Source organism: Synchiropus splendidus, chromosome 3 (assembly GCF_027744825.2).
Source record: "Synchiropus splendidus isolate RoL2022-P1 chromosome 3, RoL_Sspl_1.0, whole genome shotgun sequence".
NCBI lineage: Eukaryota > Metazoa > Chordata > Actinopteri > Syngnathiformes > Callionymidae > Synchiropus > Synchiropus splendidus.
In genome coordinates, this window is record NC_071336.1 from 13,426,750 (window position 1) to 13,446,397 (window position 19,648).

General features: G+C 42.7%; 1 protein-coding gene across 1 annotated transcript in view; it reads left to right on the plus strand.

Annotated features, from left to right (window-relative positions):
- Positions 1–339: 339 nt before the first annotated feature.
- tnfsf10l (TNF superfamily member 10, like) overlaps positions 340–19,648 on the plus strand; it is a 53,139-nt gene continuing 33,830 nt past the window's right edge. The window contains exon 1 of the mRNA XM_053860019.1: positions 340–793. Within this exon, the coding sequence (XP_053715994.1) occupies positions 572–793 (222 nt within the window). The 5' untranslated portion in view covers positions 340–571. The remainder of the gene's footprint in view (positions 794–19,648) is intronic.

Here is a 19,648-nt window from a genome sequence, read left to right on the forward strand (position 1 = left end):
GAACACAAAGCCTCTAATTTGTGAGCTCTTGAAACTGAGGCACCGACGATGTTCCCCTCAACAACACCAGCGATCAATGGGCGAAATTAAAAATGTGCGATTTGACCCGTCAGAGGTCATAACGCGCCCCCTGCTGGGTCGCGTCGCAACTCTCCAACCACCAGGGATTAAGCATTAACGAATGCTCCCCAGAAACAAAGAAATGTCATCACCCACACGCCGAGCGTCTTCCCAGCGTGCGCCTTCATTGAGGACGCGGCGGTATTGGGCCGAAGCAGGAAGGAGAGTGAATGAGAGAGAAGGCGAGCGAGGGAACATTCCTGCTGCGCTCCAGGGTGATGAGGAGGTTAGGCCAGCCCCCTCCTCCTAAACTCGCTTTACATCAGTCTTCTCACAGAGCCGGCGCGCCTCACACTGTGCTGCACCGAGGCGGCATGGCCACATCCCAACTTTAACTCCAGTAACCGACCGAGAGTGGGAAGCCTGCGGGACGCATGGAAGTCTGAGTCTCTCCCGGACCGTCCACTGGCTGCTGTTTGTTCACTGGGGTTACTCATGCGTCGGGAATGCCATGGCCACTCCGAGCGCACACCAGCAGCAGCAGGATTATTTCCGATCCGTCAGCAGCGAGTCCACCACGTACATGATGGTACCGACCGCCGGACCGAGCGCCGTCGGACGCCGGGATGCGCCCTCCAAGATGTGGGTGGCGATGGTTGTGATTGTGGTGGTGGTCCTGCAGATCGCATCTACTACGGGGCTTTTTGTCTACCTGAACATGTCCATATCACAGGTAAGAGAGATGGTTCACTCCTCTGTAACTTTATGGAGTCGCTCCCACTTGACAGAAACCAGTAAATAAAAGCGTCTAAGCGGTAAACGCGAGCTGAGACGGGTTATTATTAAACTGGACACTGCGCTGAAGCGCATCTGGACGTTTTGGCAACGAACATTCACCCACGCTTTTTGTTGTTAACTAGGGCAAACTCGTTTTCCTGCTTGGACTTGTTGCTCACTGCGATCAGGAATTTACGAGCCCCGAATTAGAAGGTTTTAAAGCAGTCGAAAGAAAGCCAGTTTCCAACTAAATGGTTTCATTTGTGCGTGGAGTTGAGGAGGTGTTCGACGGTGGAGGTGAGTTAGTAAGTTTGGCTGAAGGTGGAGGAGGTGGGGGGGCCGCAGGAGGATCAGATAGAGTTCAGTCTGCCATGAAGGAAAACTAGAAAAGATTGTAAGAAAAGAGAAAAAAGCACATGAAGAAAAATAAGAAAATATTCTGAATTAAATTGAATTGATGCAACAAAAAAGCTAAACAGTGACTCACATTTTCTCTCATATTTAAAAGAAATTGTGATTATTGTGAATAATGTTTGTCAAACATTAATAATAGGGTACCACTGACACCTTCTTATTCACTGGTTCTAATTGATACCTATTTTTCACGTCCGATTTCAATACTGCAGCCTTGAGGATCGGTCGATTCTGATACGCTACCTTTTATTTGTCACTCACATAATTACTATATTGACACATGCAGCATTAAATCCAAAAGCCATGACGCAAATCGAGGGTCAGATCAGGCGGTTTCTGGGCTTCACAGTACCTGTAGCCCTCACTAGTTTATCATGTAAAACTTTTGTTGTCATTGCTCAGGTACACTGGACAAAAGTGCGGTCTTACACCAACAACGTAGCTTATTAACATAAAATGAATGCAATATAGAGAGAAAGAAAAGTGTGCGCTGAAATCTAAAAATCAAACATTCAATGTAGGCTATTAAGCCTTTGCTATAACATGAGTTTTTATGGCAGTGTTTGCACTGGGACAGAGAAATCTGCCGCGTGAGGTGAACGTCAAGGGTCAGATATCAAGCACACATAAATGTATTTGAAACAGGTACAGACATGAGGCTGATTTATGATGAGGCGGATGGCTCTGCCCAGCATGAAGCCCGTTGAAAGTGTAAAGCTGCTATTTCTCAGGAACAGGTCAAAAGGTTCTGAAGAACCCACAAATGTCTGGACAGGTAAAAGAGGATGAATGTGTCATATCGGCATGAAAGATGAGACGTAAAGTGATTCAAAGTGCTAGTGTCTCAGGCTGGATGAACTTTTCACGGCACATTTCTCTCCTGTGCGGTCCCTCTTCCACTGTACTTCATCTTTAGGACACTGCTATTTAAACGGCATCAAGTTTTTGTTTCACTCTGCTGTGATTATATTGTTTACATGGTTTTTGACTAGAAAGCTGTCTTTGACTTCAAAAATGAGATATTTGTGAAAACAAATTATTATTATGAAACCATCGAACCATTTTCCTCTTGATTTCTCCAAAACTTCTATCTTCTTTCAAAACTCTTTTTTTTTGTTTATTTATTTGAAATAAAACTTTATGAACCGGTTGTCAGAAACAATCCAGGAAATATCTTCATATATAATAGGAAGATAAAAAGGAGGAAATAAATCAGATTTTGATCTGGACCTGGTGCAGACTTGCAGCTGATTCACGGCCGTGCATGTTCCTTTGGCACTCATCTCCTCTGCAGACTTCAGAAAGGTGGTTTTTGCTCACTGAATGTCCTGCGATCAAACATGTGCAACATTTGTTGACCAGAGATTTTTCGAGTAACTGTTTTCCATGACTTGAGTGGCACTGGACTGTTGACCCGACATGCATTCTGTATCTTTTATTTCCCCCTTCCGCTGGTTCCCCTCGGGGGTTGCCACAGCGAGTGAGCCTCCTCCACTTGAACCTGACTCGTGCATCCTCCCTAGTCACTCTTATCCTCCTCATGTCCACTTTTATCACATCCATGAACCATCATGGCTGTCTGCTGCTTCATTTTCCTTGGATTTTCATATCTATTCATGTTCCCCATCTCTCCTGTTCACATGTCCAAACCACCCGAGCCTCCCTAACTTTGTCTCCATACTTCTTCCCATAACTGTTCCACTGATATATTTGTCCTTCCTAGTTACTCCCAACCAAAACCCAAGCATCTTCAACTCTGCTACTTCCAGCTCAGCTTCTTTGTGTCAGACTTAAACACGACTTGTAGACTTTTACACGTTTCTCCATTCATTCATACATGATCTTCCGCTTCAAACACCACAACAGAATCTGAATATTGCTCTGCAAGCATTTCATTAGTTCTCGTCTGAAAAGGGCAGCAACTCACATACGGAATAGTTTAGGGATGACTGTGGACACAGAGGCAGAGTGGAAAACATGGAGCTATCTATCACCATGTGGGGAATCCCCTGTTCTCATGTGAAGGACGGCTATTTTTAATCTAGAAACAGGGTTTTTTTTTTCTTACAACGGCACCCGTTGCTAATGCATTTAAGACAAAAGATGAGTGAAACAATACCACAGAACTGTGCTGGCTCAGCACTGCCGTATTGCTACACAAACAAACACGGTGGATAACGTACAAGCTTCTAGAGGGAGACCTGATGAAAGCCTTTTGAGGCAAAGCTGAAACAGATCTTGTTCTTCCTGATGCGTGCTGTTACTTTCAGTTGGAAAAAAGAATCAGTATCAAATGAACTGGCGAATGAATGAATGGGTAATTTATTATAAGAATAATAATAATTATTATTATTATGATTGCCATTATTATTAGTAGTAGTAGCAGGAATAGTATTATAGTGTTTTTGTAAAAATCACTAAAGTGCTGGGGAGAGTTACCTGAATGTAACTTCAGTTCTATGAATACTTTGCCACTTCCTCATCCGTGAGATTAAAAAAAAAATGGTTGGATCTTGCTTCAAGGAAGTGAAGTGTGGTTGGTCTGGGTCACGCCTGGATGCCAGCAATATCACAGGGTGAGGGCCTATCAGCTCAGTATTTGATTCCCTCTACACAACACAACCAACCATACATCCACATTTCTGAAGTTGCATTAGATACAGCAACGAAAAGCAGAGGGATCCCTCTCTAGAAAATGGCCAAAGTGAGAGGACTACGGTGAGAAGTGTTGGCAGTGTCAGGAGGAATTCCAGGCCGACAACAAACAGCTAGGGTGGTGATAATGTGGATGATGTCTGAGGTCACATCTTGTCTGAATAACTGGGGGTCTCAGTGTGGATGTTTTGTTTCGATGGCTACATATTTCCCTTGGCACAGGCGCAGACATCTGCTGTAACCAGTTGCTGGATATCTTACATTTACAGTTAAACAACTCCAGGTGTTGGAGTTTGTCCTCTCAATCCAGTCAACACGGTTGGACGGGAGCCACGGACAGGGCTGCAGTGAGCCACCACGTTAATTACAAACACCGGTTTTTGCTCTTATTGTTGTTCAGATTACATTTTTTCATTTTCCTTCTATCATGCTCAGACTCTCCGTGTGGTCTCAGGCATAACTGTGTCTGTACGTGTACGTGTTTGTATTGTCACACGATCGTGATCATGGTGAGGAATGGACTCATCAGATAAAATAGGAACATTCTCAGTTTTAATGAAATTTGGAGTCAAAGTTCTCCTTTTGAAACCATGCAGGAAAGTGCCCAGGAGGAGGAGAATATGGTTTGGACAGAGGACACCCACCAACCTGCTCCTTCACTGGTGCAACTTGGTGGGCAACGTCTCAGTGTTTCACTTTAAAATGCATCCACAGTTTAATGTTGAAGACATATAGAAATCCTACACCCCCCCCAGCGCTAATAAAAAGATTATTAGGGATTCTCCTTGTCATCATACTAAAACCGTCTTTGCCATCTCCAGCTGCAGATCCATCCAAAACCTCAGCGGTTTGGCCCAACTGCTCAGGAAGTCTGGCTTTTCTCTTAATCTTCGCATAGTCAATGCCCTTGTAAAGATGTGGAATTACAGACAGAAATCTAAAGCTGCGTGCAAAACAAAGGAAACTTACAAGACCCATTAATGACCCTGAAAGCCAAATCCAAATTTCAGGCGACGTCACTTGAAGCGTCAGTTGAAAGAGTAGGAAACATGATTAACATGATATTCAATTTCCCCTATCGCGTAACTCAGCATGACAACAAAAAATGTTTTGCAGCACAACCATTTTGCATGTTTCAAACAGTGTTTTTCCAGTGTTCAGCATTTTCCTGACAAGACTTTTGTAGACACTTGATCTGTACAAATGGGTCATTTGGTCTTATTTTTCCACCTTTGAATCAGTGATGGTGCCATATCATCATTGTCAGCATCTACCAGTGCTTGAACAGGACCACGGGAAGTCTTTGTTATTTATGTGTGGGAAAGGAAACTGGAACACCTGGTGCCCACAGGCACAACTACCAAACTTCACAGACAAGGCCCAAAACAAGAAACCTGTTGTTGTTCAGAGTCTTGACATTTAACTGACCCGGCTACTGAAATCATTCAGCTCACGCTGTTACAGTTTACCAATGTTACACCTCTACCATGTTTTAAGAACCGGAAAAAAATGCAGTTTTACGATGTGAGAGGAAAATCCTGTCGATTGATGACAGCTCCTAACCCCAGGGATGTGACCTCACTTGTCACACCAGTTACATAGCATTTCCAACATATGTCAACTATATATTTAATTAAAAAACAAATCTGAGACCAACTCGGAGTCACACCCTTCTTTCGCAGTGTTTGCCTCCCACAGTCTTTGTTATGCTCCACATAAGAGAATCAAGTTACTGTTTTAAGCTTGAGGGGGGTCTCCAAGATTTTTTCACAGTGACACAATCCTCCTCCTCCTCCTCTAGATGGGAGTTGTTAATTGTAATGATGTGTGTTTTGAGTGCCTCAGGCTTGTCACTAGTGTTGCATAAGGTGGTGAACGTTCCCAATTGTGGCATAATACCGAGCACAAACAAGAGGTTTTAATGCTCTCATTTATAAGATCACACTTTGTAAAGAGGCCTGGCTGTCTGCAATCTTTACTTTTTTCAACTGTTAAAATACTCGTCTAAAGACTCTTTTAGACTTTAGAAATGTTGCAAAAGTTGTCCAGAGGCAGGCTCAAAGCAGATGCTTGTGTATTTTATAATGATGGATTTATTCTGCGTTAACGATGCTGCTTCTCACTTGGCACTCATTATTCTATTTAGTTTTACTAAGCAAATAGCGTGTTCTGTTGACTCCAATCTTTTTATTTCACTCTCCTTTATGGTTATCACCCACTTTGTTTATTAAACACGATGTGATCTATGACCATTTACTCCATCATAACTCCATCATAAATGCATGCATAAAGACTAAACTCTGCACTCTGACAAAATGAGCGATCAATCCAGAGGATCAGTAGGTCCACGGCTGCTGTCTGGAGAGACACGACTCTTCACGCGCTGACGTGCGTCGCCTCTCTTCAACAGCCTGACACATGAAAACAGGATATTTGTGTTCCCACGTTGGAATGCTCATTAAGATGTGGCTACAGCTGTATGTGTGTGTGGCAGCAGCTGGTGCTGTGTGTTATCAGTGTGTTTGCTCGGTCAACAAGGCTCTGAAGAGCTGATAAATGTAGTGAAGCTCTCGATTGTCTTCTGCCTCGTCCGCGGCGCCTCGTCCAACTCGTTCACCTGTCAGCGGGGATGTGATTTAAACCTTTACTGCCTTAGAATAACAATCAGAGTCCAAAACAAACACAGCGTTTGACAGTTTTATAAAGCGTTGGCAAGCAACGGTGCACGCTCTCTTGTTGCAAGATGTCGGGTCACACCTGATATAATTATCTCAAGGTGGACTTGCGAGCGAGGAATAAAGAATTTAGAAGAAACTGTGGCACCTACACAAAGTGTGAAGTGGGAAAGTGTGTGTGAACTATTCATTCTTAAAAAAAAACTAAGATATATGTGAGGCGTAGGTTTGTGTTGACCACCTACTGCTGCTCTCTGCACTTAGTGTGGGAGCCCCAGCGAAGGCCCCATATGGCCGACATCATACTGCAAGCTTGGTTTCCATAGTTTCTGTACATGCTTCATAACAAAGCTCGGAACTCCACCGTGTTTGGAATCAGTCAAACAAGAGCTAATAAACGCTTCATCACATGAACGCAATCGTGGTGTGGAGCTCAAATTTCAATTTTGGACTGTGATTTATTATAATCAAACTCGTGCAGCAACTGGCGACAGAACAGAGTTTGTAGATTGTTAAAATGTAAGAAGCTCACTTCAAAAAACAGGCAAGCTTCAGAGTTCCACGATGCTTGTCCGAAGTCCCTGGCCATGTGGCGTTCAGACGGGTGTTTATCTCCAACGCTGGATGACCTGGATGGAAAGTTCTGCTGGTCCACAATGAGCTCAGTCTGGGAACATTCTAGCTTTCCTCCGCTGGCACCGAACTCATGGGCTTGTTAGTGTCAGCTGAAATTCAGCCTAACCCAGAGTTTTCCCCCCGAACACACACTCGCACAGGCACACAAGCTGCCTGATATCAGGTTCTGACTATGCTGGTTGAACTCAATAAGTCACTCCTGTCACTCCCTACCTCTAATTCCTGCCCGGATTGAGCAATCATTGAAGTCTTTTGTGAGGATTTTCTTAGTCCTCACTCACATTAACAGGCACAATGGTTTTGGCTCTGTGTACAAGCTTGACTTGATTAGATTTAGTAGGTCAACGAAACACAAACAGCATGACTAATGGTCCACCTCATCGAGCTCACAGTGACTTACTGAGTGGAGACGGGTTCTAGACTGACCAGCTTTTATTTTGTCCAATACTATATCAACTGGTGCACTAGATTTGGCTCGGCTCTCCGGCAGTACAAGCTCATTCCTGACTCAGTTAAGCCACAAATGTGATTGCAATGACTTCTTTCCTTGTGTTAAGTCTAATGGAAATTACAAAAGACTTAGTGATATCTTCTTGTGCATGACCTTTCAAATCATGTAAAACTTTTATTTGTTTCAGGACCGTAGTGGTGAGTGTGGAGTTCTGTCAGCAGCTGTGGAGAAATTCTGCTTACTGACTAACACATTATAAGCAGTGGTTACTTGCTGAACAAGAGTGTTTACATCTGTTGTTTCATTTTGTTGTACTGTTTGAATCAGACATCTGTTTTTGCTTTATCTTTGACCTCTATCTGTGACTGAATCATTTCAAAGTAAAAGAAAAAAATGTCTGGAAGCTTGTTTTATTTGTCGAACAGAACTTTTTTGTTCAGCCATAATTACAAATCAACCAGTTAGAAATCACATAGCTCTCCACCGCCTGGCTGGAGTAAAAGTCACCGACCAGATTTAACTGAGGAAGCAGCTAGTTAACTCTTGGTTTATGATCCAAATAATGAGGTCTACTGCTATTTCTCCTACATGATGGTACAGGCGTATTCCAAAATTCACTGGGCCCAACAGTTAAAGAGCAGTGAATGACACCTCAGTTCTTTGGGTTGTGCTGGAGAAGGCATTGTGTATTGGTCGACTCGCCCACCATTAATGCAAGACCTTGTTAACACTGAACATAAATGGTGACATCACAAATCTTATCGAAACAATGCCACTGCTAATGTGCCGTCATCCAAGCTGAAGGCTAAAGGCCAACAAAATATAAGTGTGTGACTTGTTTTTTTGTGGTGACCGTTTCATTGACCCAATTGTTTATTTTTAAAACAAATGAACCTGATTTTTTTTACATGAAATTTGTGAGCAAATTCATACCCCTATGCAATTTGGGACTGATCCACAAAAGCGTATGAGTCTTTGTTTCAGCAAAACAAGCACAAAATTCAAGTGATTGGTCAACCAGTCACCTGTTTTTTTTCCACCCATCCATCTCATTTAGTCCCCTTTGTCATGGCTGTTTGGTCATGACATCACAGTCTGTCGTGTGTGGCACCTGGAATTGGTTCATTCCCTGTGAAAGAAAGAAACGAAAAAGATTCATGATTAATAATCTGCTATATTTTCTATTTATGTGACCTCCAGGCTCTAAAATATGTGAATACTTTCAGGGTTTGTCACAGTGCAATCAGTCTGAATGCGAGTGACAGCTGTGATAACCTCTGACCGGCACTGATAAGCGTTTTTCCTACATGAGTTGGATTGTATGCGCAGGTTGACCTTCTTTCACTGAAGGATAACAGCAGTGATTTATGTGTTCAATTGGAGGCGTGCACAAGTAAACAGTTCCAAATATTAAAACAGGCCAGCACGCCTTTGGCTGAGCATGTGGTTAAGGTCAATACGACGAATTGTGAGGGAGATATTAACAGCTTCTGTAAAACCCCAGACTCTCACTCAAGCATTCTTCTGGAGACAATGAGAACCCACCGGAGAGAGAGCAGCAGACAGTGTCACAACAATATCACTTGTCTCGCCCCCACTTGAGTCACTCCAACCACTCACCAGCGCCTCACAAAAACACACATTTGGAGAATCAGCTGCCCACCCATGCTGGCCTTGCCCACCCACAGACACTTGGAGACCTCACAGCAACACGCTGACCAAAACTGTTCACCTCCACTTGGATGTGTGTTGCTCTTTGATAACAAACTGGCTGTTCTAGTTTTTTCTACATCATCTTTTCATAACTAATACCAACTCATACGCAGACATATGTCATTATTATAGCTGTCCCAAGGAGTGCATCATTTTAAATCAAATAAAAAAAATCAAAACAAAAACTTCAACACATGCTAAACATGCCATGTCTTTTGATCAACGATGCTTGAAAAGAACGAATCATTCACAAACAACAGTGTCAATAACATTCAGTTTATAGTTATAGATCAAGAAAACCACACAACTATAAAATAAGTGATTATTGCAAAACCGCTGTTACACTATAAATGGAAATATGAAACTGTCCGCAAAGTATTTCGCACTTTTCAACTGCTCATAATAAAAAGAAACAACGTGCAGTCGGGTCTCCAACAGTTCCCCTGATAGTCACATCAACCAGGTCACCCGCTGTTGTGTCGAGGAAAGTACAACAGTCTCAGGTGTCATGACCTTCTCTTCCCCTCATTTTTATTTAATCACCGCCGCCCATTTTCTTGGTGCTCTCGCTCGTTGTTGGCCAGATGACAGAAAGCAGAAACCGAGGCAAGAAGGAAGGTTAATCGTGAGAGTAATACCTCACTGCCACCAGTTAGATAACAATGGTTTCTTCCCAAAGAAGCAGAAACCTCATGAACACAGTCCCTTTCATCTAGACAGTCATTTCAACAGGACCGATTTTACAATTTGTTGAAAGTTAGCGGAACCTCTTTGAATGCAAGTCCGCTCGAGTGCTGTTGAACTTCAAACTTTATTTAAACTGGATGCAATCCAAGGCAGCTTGACTAACAAAGAGAGGTCATAGGTGCACACGCGAGGTCTGGGAGCGGTTTGCTCTTGTTGTTCTGTGTACACAGTGGCAAACACTTGCAGGCCAGTCGAGCAACGCTCGCAGAACATGTGCACACGTCGGAATGACTGATGTGAAGTATAACAATCGTGCATCAGCTGGCGAAATGTTTTTCACTGAACAAACCTGTCAGCATTCCTCTGCACAAACATTTGTGAAAACAATGTGGGCTGCGCGGTACACCAGGAAGTAAAAGGCTTCCAGGAATAATGATCAGAGAATTGGATTATGAGAACCATACAAGAACCTGATTCAAACAAAACGTTTCCTTCGTGTTGCTGTTGGAAATGTGATCATCACACATGAGTCGACAGTGAAAGTCACCAGGGCAGAGGCACCGTCAGAAAGCATCCATTGTAGTGAAAACATTTGTGGTGCTGCAGCAAAACCAACTGCTTTGCGACTGAAACCATATCAAATCAGATTTGAATGTAGCATCCATTCATCGTAGAAGCAGCGTCACGCTCTTCATCATCTGTCATGCCTCTGTGACTGTGACTATCTCCCATGTTCCCCGCTCAATACTTTATGAATTAAAATGTCAGTCATTTGACGCTGAAATATCCTTCATATTTTTACATCCTCTGACTGGCATTTCAATGTATTCTAGCTGTTTTTTGTGCACCTCCAGGCTACACTGCTGTCTGGCAATAGAAGGTGCTGATCTGACGACAGTGGAATCTGACAATAATGGCAAAGACTTGTTTCTGCACTGTAGGCCTTTTGTCCAACTCAAGATCTGAGGGCCAAATCTGGCCGACCAAGTGGTTACATGCGGCCTTGCTGGAAATATTAGCTCAAAATCAAATTCAGTCGTCATTCAAAGTACACTGAAACATCAAATATCATTATCGAGGTCACAGTGTTCCAGTTATACTGTTTGACAGTAGCAATAGATTATGCAGTAGTATTTTGGTAATGTAGCTACCAATTCATCTGGAAGCAAAGATAGAATGCATGTAGAAGGGACAGATGTTGTTAAAAGATGGGAAATTATTTTTGTGCTTTTTTGTTTTGGTGTCGATGAGGTCCAGGAAGATGATTCATGCCAAAGTTAGCATCCAATAATTTGAAAAAAATGTTTCCTTGTGCCATGACACCTCTGCTTTTGGTGAAATTGTTTTGTCACCTCCCCTGTGACACTCTACCACTTTACCAGTGCGGAGACAGGAAAGGTTTTACACCGCAATATGAAGAAAGTAAATGTAGCTGTACGTCTGCATACAGAGGCTGTGTTACACACAATAACAAAGCACATTGTGAGTCAGCTGATCGGTCCGTGCACGTTATGTTTTTTCCGGCTTTTTTCGTCGGTGTTCGAGTTCTGGATTTTCGTTCGAAATCCGAAGCAAAAAAATCTGCACTCCCAGAGCACTCCCTGATCGGGTGTTAGAAAACCAGAGGCAGAAATGTCTCACTATAACATATTGATATGACAACTTAAAAAAAAAAGTCATTTTCTTTTGTCAATATTAACATGCTGTGAAGGTACATGAATCATGAAAATGCGACTTAATATGTTCTTACGTTACCCTTTCTGTTTGCCGTTTTTATATGCATTGTACGTTCTGATCTCAAAATCTGAGAGCTGGTCCAACTAAGTGCTGCGAAATGCAGCGTAAGCACTAACTCACACTGTAATAAAATAGAAATGGTTCACGAGCAGAGATTTATTCCAGCCCATTGTTAATGTTTTACAGTCTGTCTTCTCAGCATGTGAGCCTTGCTCAATGTATCATCAGTCGGCTTTTTGAAGTCTGTGGACTGTGTATGTCAAACTGTCAGTGTTGCTGGCTTAATACAGCATTAAATTGACTGGATTTTTCTGTTTAGCTTTTCAGAAGATAAACAACGCTCTTGTAAATTCTCGTGTTGATTCTGAAGTAGACTAATTTATTTGTTGTTAATTGTTAATTGTTTTTCTGATTTCATATAAGGATCTGACAGATTTTCATTTCAAACAAATGACGGTTGACTGTCCTAATGGAAGATCTGATGTACATGCTGTTGCAACATGGGTCTCAGTCACAAATGAGGTTTATTTAACAGATTGTTGTGTGGTGAACTTTCCTAAACTTGAATTGTGCTCAGACTCAGCTGTGGCAGAGACTCTGTGGGGGAGGGTCTGACAAAAGCTCGGCCTGGCTTGTTTTATGGTGGAGAAATCGAAGGCAAACGGTTATAGTGAATACGTTCATTTGTTTTCTTTGTACTCCAAGTCAGCAGTCACGAAACATCTGATTGTAGGAATTCCCACCCTGAACGCTCATTTACTGACCACTGAGCAGCACAGTTGTTAAACAGAGAGCATGAAGGAATCGGACTGTATAAATCAGTGTGGGCCCTGTTGTGGCTGTCTGCCAAACCTGTCCCGGCCTGGGGGGAACCTCAGACTCTGTGTAGCTTTGACTCAGAACTGCAGAGTCCAAATCTTCTTTTTCACCTGGGCAAACGTGCATCTGAAAGCAGTCAAACCTCTAACTAGATTGCTTTAATACTTTGTTTTTGTCAAAGCAGATTTTGTTTTTTTATGGCCGGTTTAGTGCCATTTTTCACATAGGGAGTAGGTATTGAAGTATACATAACCCTGTATGAGTGTTCGTGATCAAAAAGCTTGGATTTCAAAAGGTGACATCAAAGCTATGAGCCATACTGGTGTTTATTGCTCTTTAAGGATTATCTTTGAATTACAAAGCACAACACACAAGCTCTCCTACTATCCACTGGTCGTCTTGCACCAGTCACAATGAAGACCAAATTTAACGTGGTACTGTGTTCTCTCTGTTGCTATTTAAAAAGCTTTTATTATCTTTTGCTGATGAATGTGGGCCTTGAAGCTACAAGCAGTTTTTTTACGCGCCCATTATAGACATCCGTCCCAAATGTGCTTTTTGGCTGACAAATGTGTGAGTTTCCAAAACATGTAGATGGCAGACTTGAGACAAGAGCTGCAGAGCAAGCAGTCATTCAATAAAACCAATAATAACCTACATATGAAGTCAATGTGAGTGCAGCGTACTGACCAGTGTCAGAGCTCCCCAGTGCGGCCCAAGTGGGATGTCATAATACTCCAGTAGCTACCATATAAGCGTCTATATTTGTTTTTATCACCGGCAACATAGAAGCAGCCGATTTGACTTAAACACACAGGATATCAAAAATGGATGGTAAAGAGAAACCGTTCAGCCTGCGTGAAATAAATCAGAAAACATCTAGAAGACTCAAGAGGTAAAGACTCATAAGGTAAAATTAATTTCTGTCAGCTGTAAATTTGTAGCTGCCGATACAAAGCAATACCTGAAAACTACACCCATTACAAAGAATTAAAATATGAATGTAATAATAATGACGGGGAGAGATTTACAGGCATTCTGCAGTTTGTCCAACGGCAACCATGCAGTTTTACTGCTGCAAACTCTTATTTTAAGTCTTCCTTTTACGTACTGGATCCTAAACCCTGCCAGCATGAGGCCGGGCAGCTGTTGCTTTCCCATCCAGCTGTAACTCAACATGATCAGATTGGTTCTACCGCGTTATAAGCCCTGCATGCGGCATTTCAATCCTCCACTTGTGTTTTATTCCACATGTGAGTGGTTTTGGTCTCATGATTTATGTGCCACACCAGCGCGAGCCAGGTCCCAGCTGCTTTGCGTCTTGTGTGCCTCTACATTGGGGAGAAAATAGCCTTAAATTGTGGCCAACTCCGTCTCTGTTCACTGTGGATCCATCAACACACACACTATTGGTTCAGACCTCTGGCCTGCCGGACTGGAGTTCCGTTGCTTCCTTCTCCTCTTCCTAATCCCTTCAAATGAGAGTTTCGGACCGGCGAATAACTCACTGGTCTGGGCACACGGACACGCGCACATACACACACTTAGAGCCGGGGTTTCAAGAAGCCCCCTGAGATTCCTTTTAGGGGGTTGGTGTCCCGCACGAGCCGGGAGAAAACACACACACATACACTTGCTCTTGCATAAACACAGAAGCAAGGCCACACACAGCATGCACTTGAACAGACACACACTGACACACACAAATTGGAAGGAACAGTGAGGTATTGTTCCCGGCTTCCTGAGGGAGTCGGAATACGGATCACAGGAGCCCTGTCAGCCGGGCCTTTCCTCTTTCCCCCTCTCTCCATCTCTCTGGAGCCATATCATCCAATTGGACCTAACGGCTGAGAGACAGCAGGGCATCTGGCTAAACTTCTTTGGGAATAAAATGTGTTTTCAATTGTTGGAGTGTAAAGATTCTTCGAGACAAACACCCACAGCGATTGTTTAAAGTAATTCACTTTTCATTTGCATTGTTTCGCTTCGCTTTACGTTTTCAGTGAAAAATCTCCAGTGAAAAAACACCTCATGAAATGTATCAAAAAGATATGTATTTTGATACTGATTTACTGCGTACTACTGTAGTTTCCTACCAAAATGTATCCTTAAGTTGCATTATTAGCATCTTAGATAGATAGATAGATAGACAGATAGATAGATAGACAGACAGACAGACAGACAGACAGATAGATAGATAGATAGATAGATAGATAGATAGATAGATAGATAGATAGATAGATAGATAGATAGATAGATAGATAGATAGATAGATAGAAATGGGAAACGTTTTGTCCTTTGTTTAAATACTTTGAAAGGAGATCATTTTTCAGATGCCTCATTTAAGCCGTGCAGGTGCACCACACTAGTTTATGTGTAGCGGAAATCCTGCTGGTAACAAATGAATTGAGGGTTGGCATCAGTCTGTCCTGGTCAGTGTTAGTTGCAGCTGAATACCACTCAGTGATGCAAGATGTTGGGTGGTACATCTGCTCCAATATTGACTCAGTCAAGGGGAATTTTCTTCAGCTGTGGGGTGAGGAGTTTGTTTGTTTCTAGGCCTGAACTCAGCCCCTACACTAGGATTTTCCCGGGGTATGCATACGTTTTTGTTGTTTGTTTTTTTGTTGTCTCCCCCCACAAACATTGTCAACCACCTTCCCTCTGCACTGTGGACCCTGCCTAACTCATGCTGGTAGAACATCACTAGTAAGAACAGAATGAGAGTGAGGGACTTTATTTCTCTCTGGTGGTGGAGCCGTATCGCTTTGGTCAAAATTTTGACCAAATGTATGAAATATATGCGTGAGAGAGGAGCAGTCCTTGGAGTTTTCATGGCGTGACCCGCAAAAAAATTGGAGTCTGGAAACTCTGGGGCTTTTGTTATCGTGTAATGTACATTCCATGAGGTACCACATTATGTCTGGCAGGTGATGCAGCTGCAGATTCTTAGGTCACTTCATAATGTGTAACCGACATTTGTCATTTGGCAGCTTTGGCTGTGCATCTGTCTTAACTGTCCTCACTGAGAGGAGCAGGGAGACCTTCAGTGCCGTTTAACAAGCCAGCAGGGAGCGTGGTCGGGTCGAGAGTGGCTCGCAATGATTCTAGCATGTGTTTGTCTGACATGAAACGGTGGATGCTTTAAGGATGACAACAAAAGGATTTGGGATTTAGAACAAAACCATGAGTATGTTTTCATTTGATTTGCAATCAGGTGAAATTTTATCGCAGAAAGGATGTCGACCATTGATCAGAATTACAGTTGAAGCCAAGAAGACGTGTTTTTATGTCTTATTTACGCTGTCTTGCTGGGCAAGTCAGTTGTTGCTTAATGGTCTACATGAAACGCTTGGGTCGTTTAAAGTCAGCACTTCACACTAAATGAAGTGCTCGCACAGGAAACAGTCTCCCAAACATCTGCGAGGGAATAGTCTCTAAAATGTTTCTTTTTCTCTAAATGTCTCTTTAAACACTTTGCCTGGAGACCACGTTACATTTTAGTGTCTTCTTTTAAACTCGAAGAAATGTGGAGGAAGTTAAGTTTAGTGCTGTAGCTGGGAGGACAAGACTGACTGATCACAAACAAATGGGCAGTTATGATCACCTCAAATAGAAAAATACATTTTTGGAAGGGAGGAAGATGTAGTTATTCATCTTGACAAATAATTCAAACCATGCCCGTCACTTTGGAAAGTTGGATAATAACCACCACACAGAACACAGTCTTGGCTCGGAAATATTGTAAAGAGGACCCCAGAATGAGCCTCTATACTGCTGAGCTGTTCAGCAAGAGAGACAGCAACCAAGTTTTTGAAATGTCGAACATGTATGTAAAGAATATGGTGACAGAGCTTAGAGGGTGACAATGGGATTTTTTTGTCATAGTAGATGTGGGTCTTTGTTTTGACAGGTCTGCCTCTGCTTTTTGTTTGTTTGCTTGTATTCCACTTGCTTACAGCGCACCAGCCCACTCCAAAAAAAGCATATACATATATGTATATGCTTTTTTAGAGTATTATTATGATAATTATTATTTGTAAATCAGAGATTTTTAGGCCTAGCCTCTTGCAAGGTAATAGTCAGTCCCTTTCACGGCCATTTTATTACCATCACTCACTGTAGATCACCAGTTAGCCCACAGTGACGATTCCAAAACACGTACAACTTGTGTTTCATAGAAGAAGATGATTTCTTGCTCTTGTGGCTTTCTTTTTGAGCTGTAAATGTTACGTCTGTGCCATCATCCGTGTTTCCTGTGATCTCCATGTCAACACAGGTCAGACTTTATTCACTTGTTTCCTCTAATATTGCGTCGATGATCAACCCAAAGTGACTTTGTTTCCTGGAAGGAACAGTTTCCCATAACAGATCCTAGACTTGCCAGTTTCCTTGTGCGGGTTTATGGACACACACGTAGGTGTAACGACAGCTACAAAGATAAACCACGAGCCGCTCATTCTCAGCAGCGAGGCTGGCGCTTAATAACATTGAATCCGTCAACTAGAACCAGCAGTGTTGGGAGTGTGTTTTGGCAGAGGCGCCAGAAACAAACGGCGACCACTTCACTTCACTTCACTCCATTTGTTTCGCTCATGCGTGAGAGACCCTCCCTAACGCTTCAGTCACTGAAAGCTGTCATCGCACAGGTTCACAAAAGACTGTCTCCGTGCAGACTGCACTGTCAGCAGCTTTGTCTGTTTAGTTCTGGTTTTTGGCAAATGTTCTTCGATGACCTACTTCATTCCCTTTCATTGAATGTTGAAAGATGTTTGTGTGTTCCAAGGAGGCGAAGACATGGACCGCTGCAGCCTGTCTAAACATGTTGTCTGACTTGTGACTGGACTTGACCAAACCGTGCTATTGTCATTGATGCAGGTAGAGTTGTGTACATGAGTGTGGTTGAATTCATGTGAGGAGTAGCCTGTCGACTCCTGTGTAATGGGTTTGAGGTTTTCACTGCTGGGTAAGTTAGGTTATCCTTTTGTTGGCTAGGCATCCATCCATCCACCGAGAGTTGAGTGAAACATATTTGGATGATTGGGTTTGGCTCTCTTTTTAATGACAATGGAACCTTTTAGCTGGCGTTGGCATGCCACATCCGTCTCTTGGATTCTATGGACGGGATTTCTTGTTGCAGCCTCGGGGTTCAGTCAGCGAGTTCTTGCTTGAATTTGCTGGCATGTCAGATGCCTTGTTTGTGGGTGGCAATGATTTTCGATCGTAGCCAGGAGGCGGTGCTGTCCAGTATATTGGTAATAAACTCAACTCTACTAGTCAAAGGAATACAGCACAAAAAACAAGGCGCTGATTCAGAGCAACCAGGAAGTGGACTTTTACTGAAGGAAAGAATGAAGAAACTACACTAGACTCGACTTTCACATAAAACTCAAGTCACATTAGTGTATATTGATGTTGACATGCCGTAGGAAGTCTGTCCTCTGTGACGCCCAAAAAGACATTAAGAAAGCATCTATAAACAACAACAAAGGCATACTGGGAGAGGAAAAAAAACATCAAAGATATTGACCACTAGCCCTCTTGAGGGTTTAAACACTGGTGAAGTGTTCTGGGGCAGCAATATAAACAACTCTTCAATAAGTGCGTTCCTGTCAGTGCATCAAAGTAGTGTGTTATTCGCCGGAATGTTCCGCAATGGCCATCGCTGCCTGGCAGACTGGCGTTGAGACTATTGATGCACGCACATGTCTCAACACTTCTGAGTTCTATTGAAGCCTGCTTCTGCATAAGTTTGACCCAAATAAAGGATCTTCAAATGTAATCCCAAATGACATGTGCGTCTCATTAAAAGCCCTCATTAGTCCTGGAGTAGACGGTGAAGGTAATTTAAAACATGAGTCACTCCTCTGAGTCGTCAACATCAGAGCCTGGTGAGAAGATCCATTTCAGAGGAGTTGGATACTTGTAGGGTCACTAACAAGGATGATGTAGTAACCCAAAAGGAAGGAAATAATGAAAATGTGGATTGTATTGGCGTTTTTCTTAACTGAAACTGAAACTGAAAACTAACATTGCATTGTCTCTTCATGAAACTAACTGAAATGAAGCTAAATTATAGCAAAAAATGTCTGACGTTTTTGTTTTTCATTCACATCATACAGAAGCATTTTGAGATTATTTAAAATCTAGATGTTTGGCTCTGCTGGTTTTACGACCGCTGCCGGAAAGGTGCGACCCCAAGAGGTCACATGTTGACAGGCTGGCCTCGCAGAGTAGCATAATGGTGATGGTGTGAAGTTGGGGAAAAGTCCAATTTGGGATTTCTTCTTGACTATGACTGTGTCAAAGACAGAAGCAAGTGCCTCATGGTGGAAGTGGGTGACGGTGACACACATGCTGCTCACATCTTCTTCTTCTTCTTTTCCTTTCGGCTTCTCCCTTCACGGTTCGCCACAGCGGATCATCTTCCTCCATCCCACCCTGTCCTCTGCTTCCTCTTCTCTCAAACCTGTCCTCCTTCACCACCTCCATCAATCTCCTCTCCACCTTCTGCCTGGCAGTTCCAACCTCAACATCTTCCTACCAATGCACTGGCTATCTCTCCTCTGTGCAAGTCCAAACTGTCTCAATCTAGCCTCTCTGACTTTCTCTCCTAAACACTCATGCTCACATATGCAGCGGAAACCCTGAGCTGAGGTGGAGCCATCCAAGTGTTAAGAACATTTAGTAGTCCACTTCATAATATGGTTCATTTTGAGTTGTTTAATCTAAATTTATCACCTTTAGTGTGATCTGAGTTTTGGCAGTTGCTCATGTTTTTAGCATCCCAACAGTCCTAGTTTCCAAGCAGTTTCCACCATCTACACGTGACGGCAGAGGCAGTATTATACCCAGCACTTATTGCAATTGTTGCACTTTGAACACGTGAAACTTGCTGACTGTTAGGGGATGGTTGTTCTGTTTTTATTAGTAGGTGTCTCTTTTGACCCTTTTCATTACTACACGTGACAAATACTCCATATTTGAAAGAAATAATTAACATTTAATCGAGAAACAATAAATT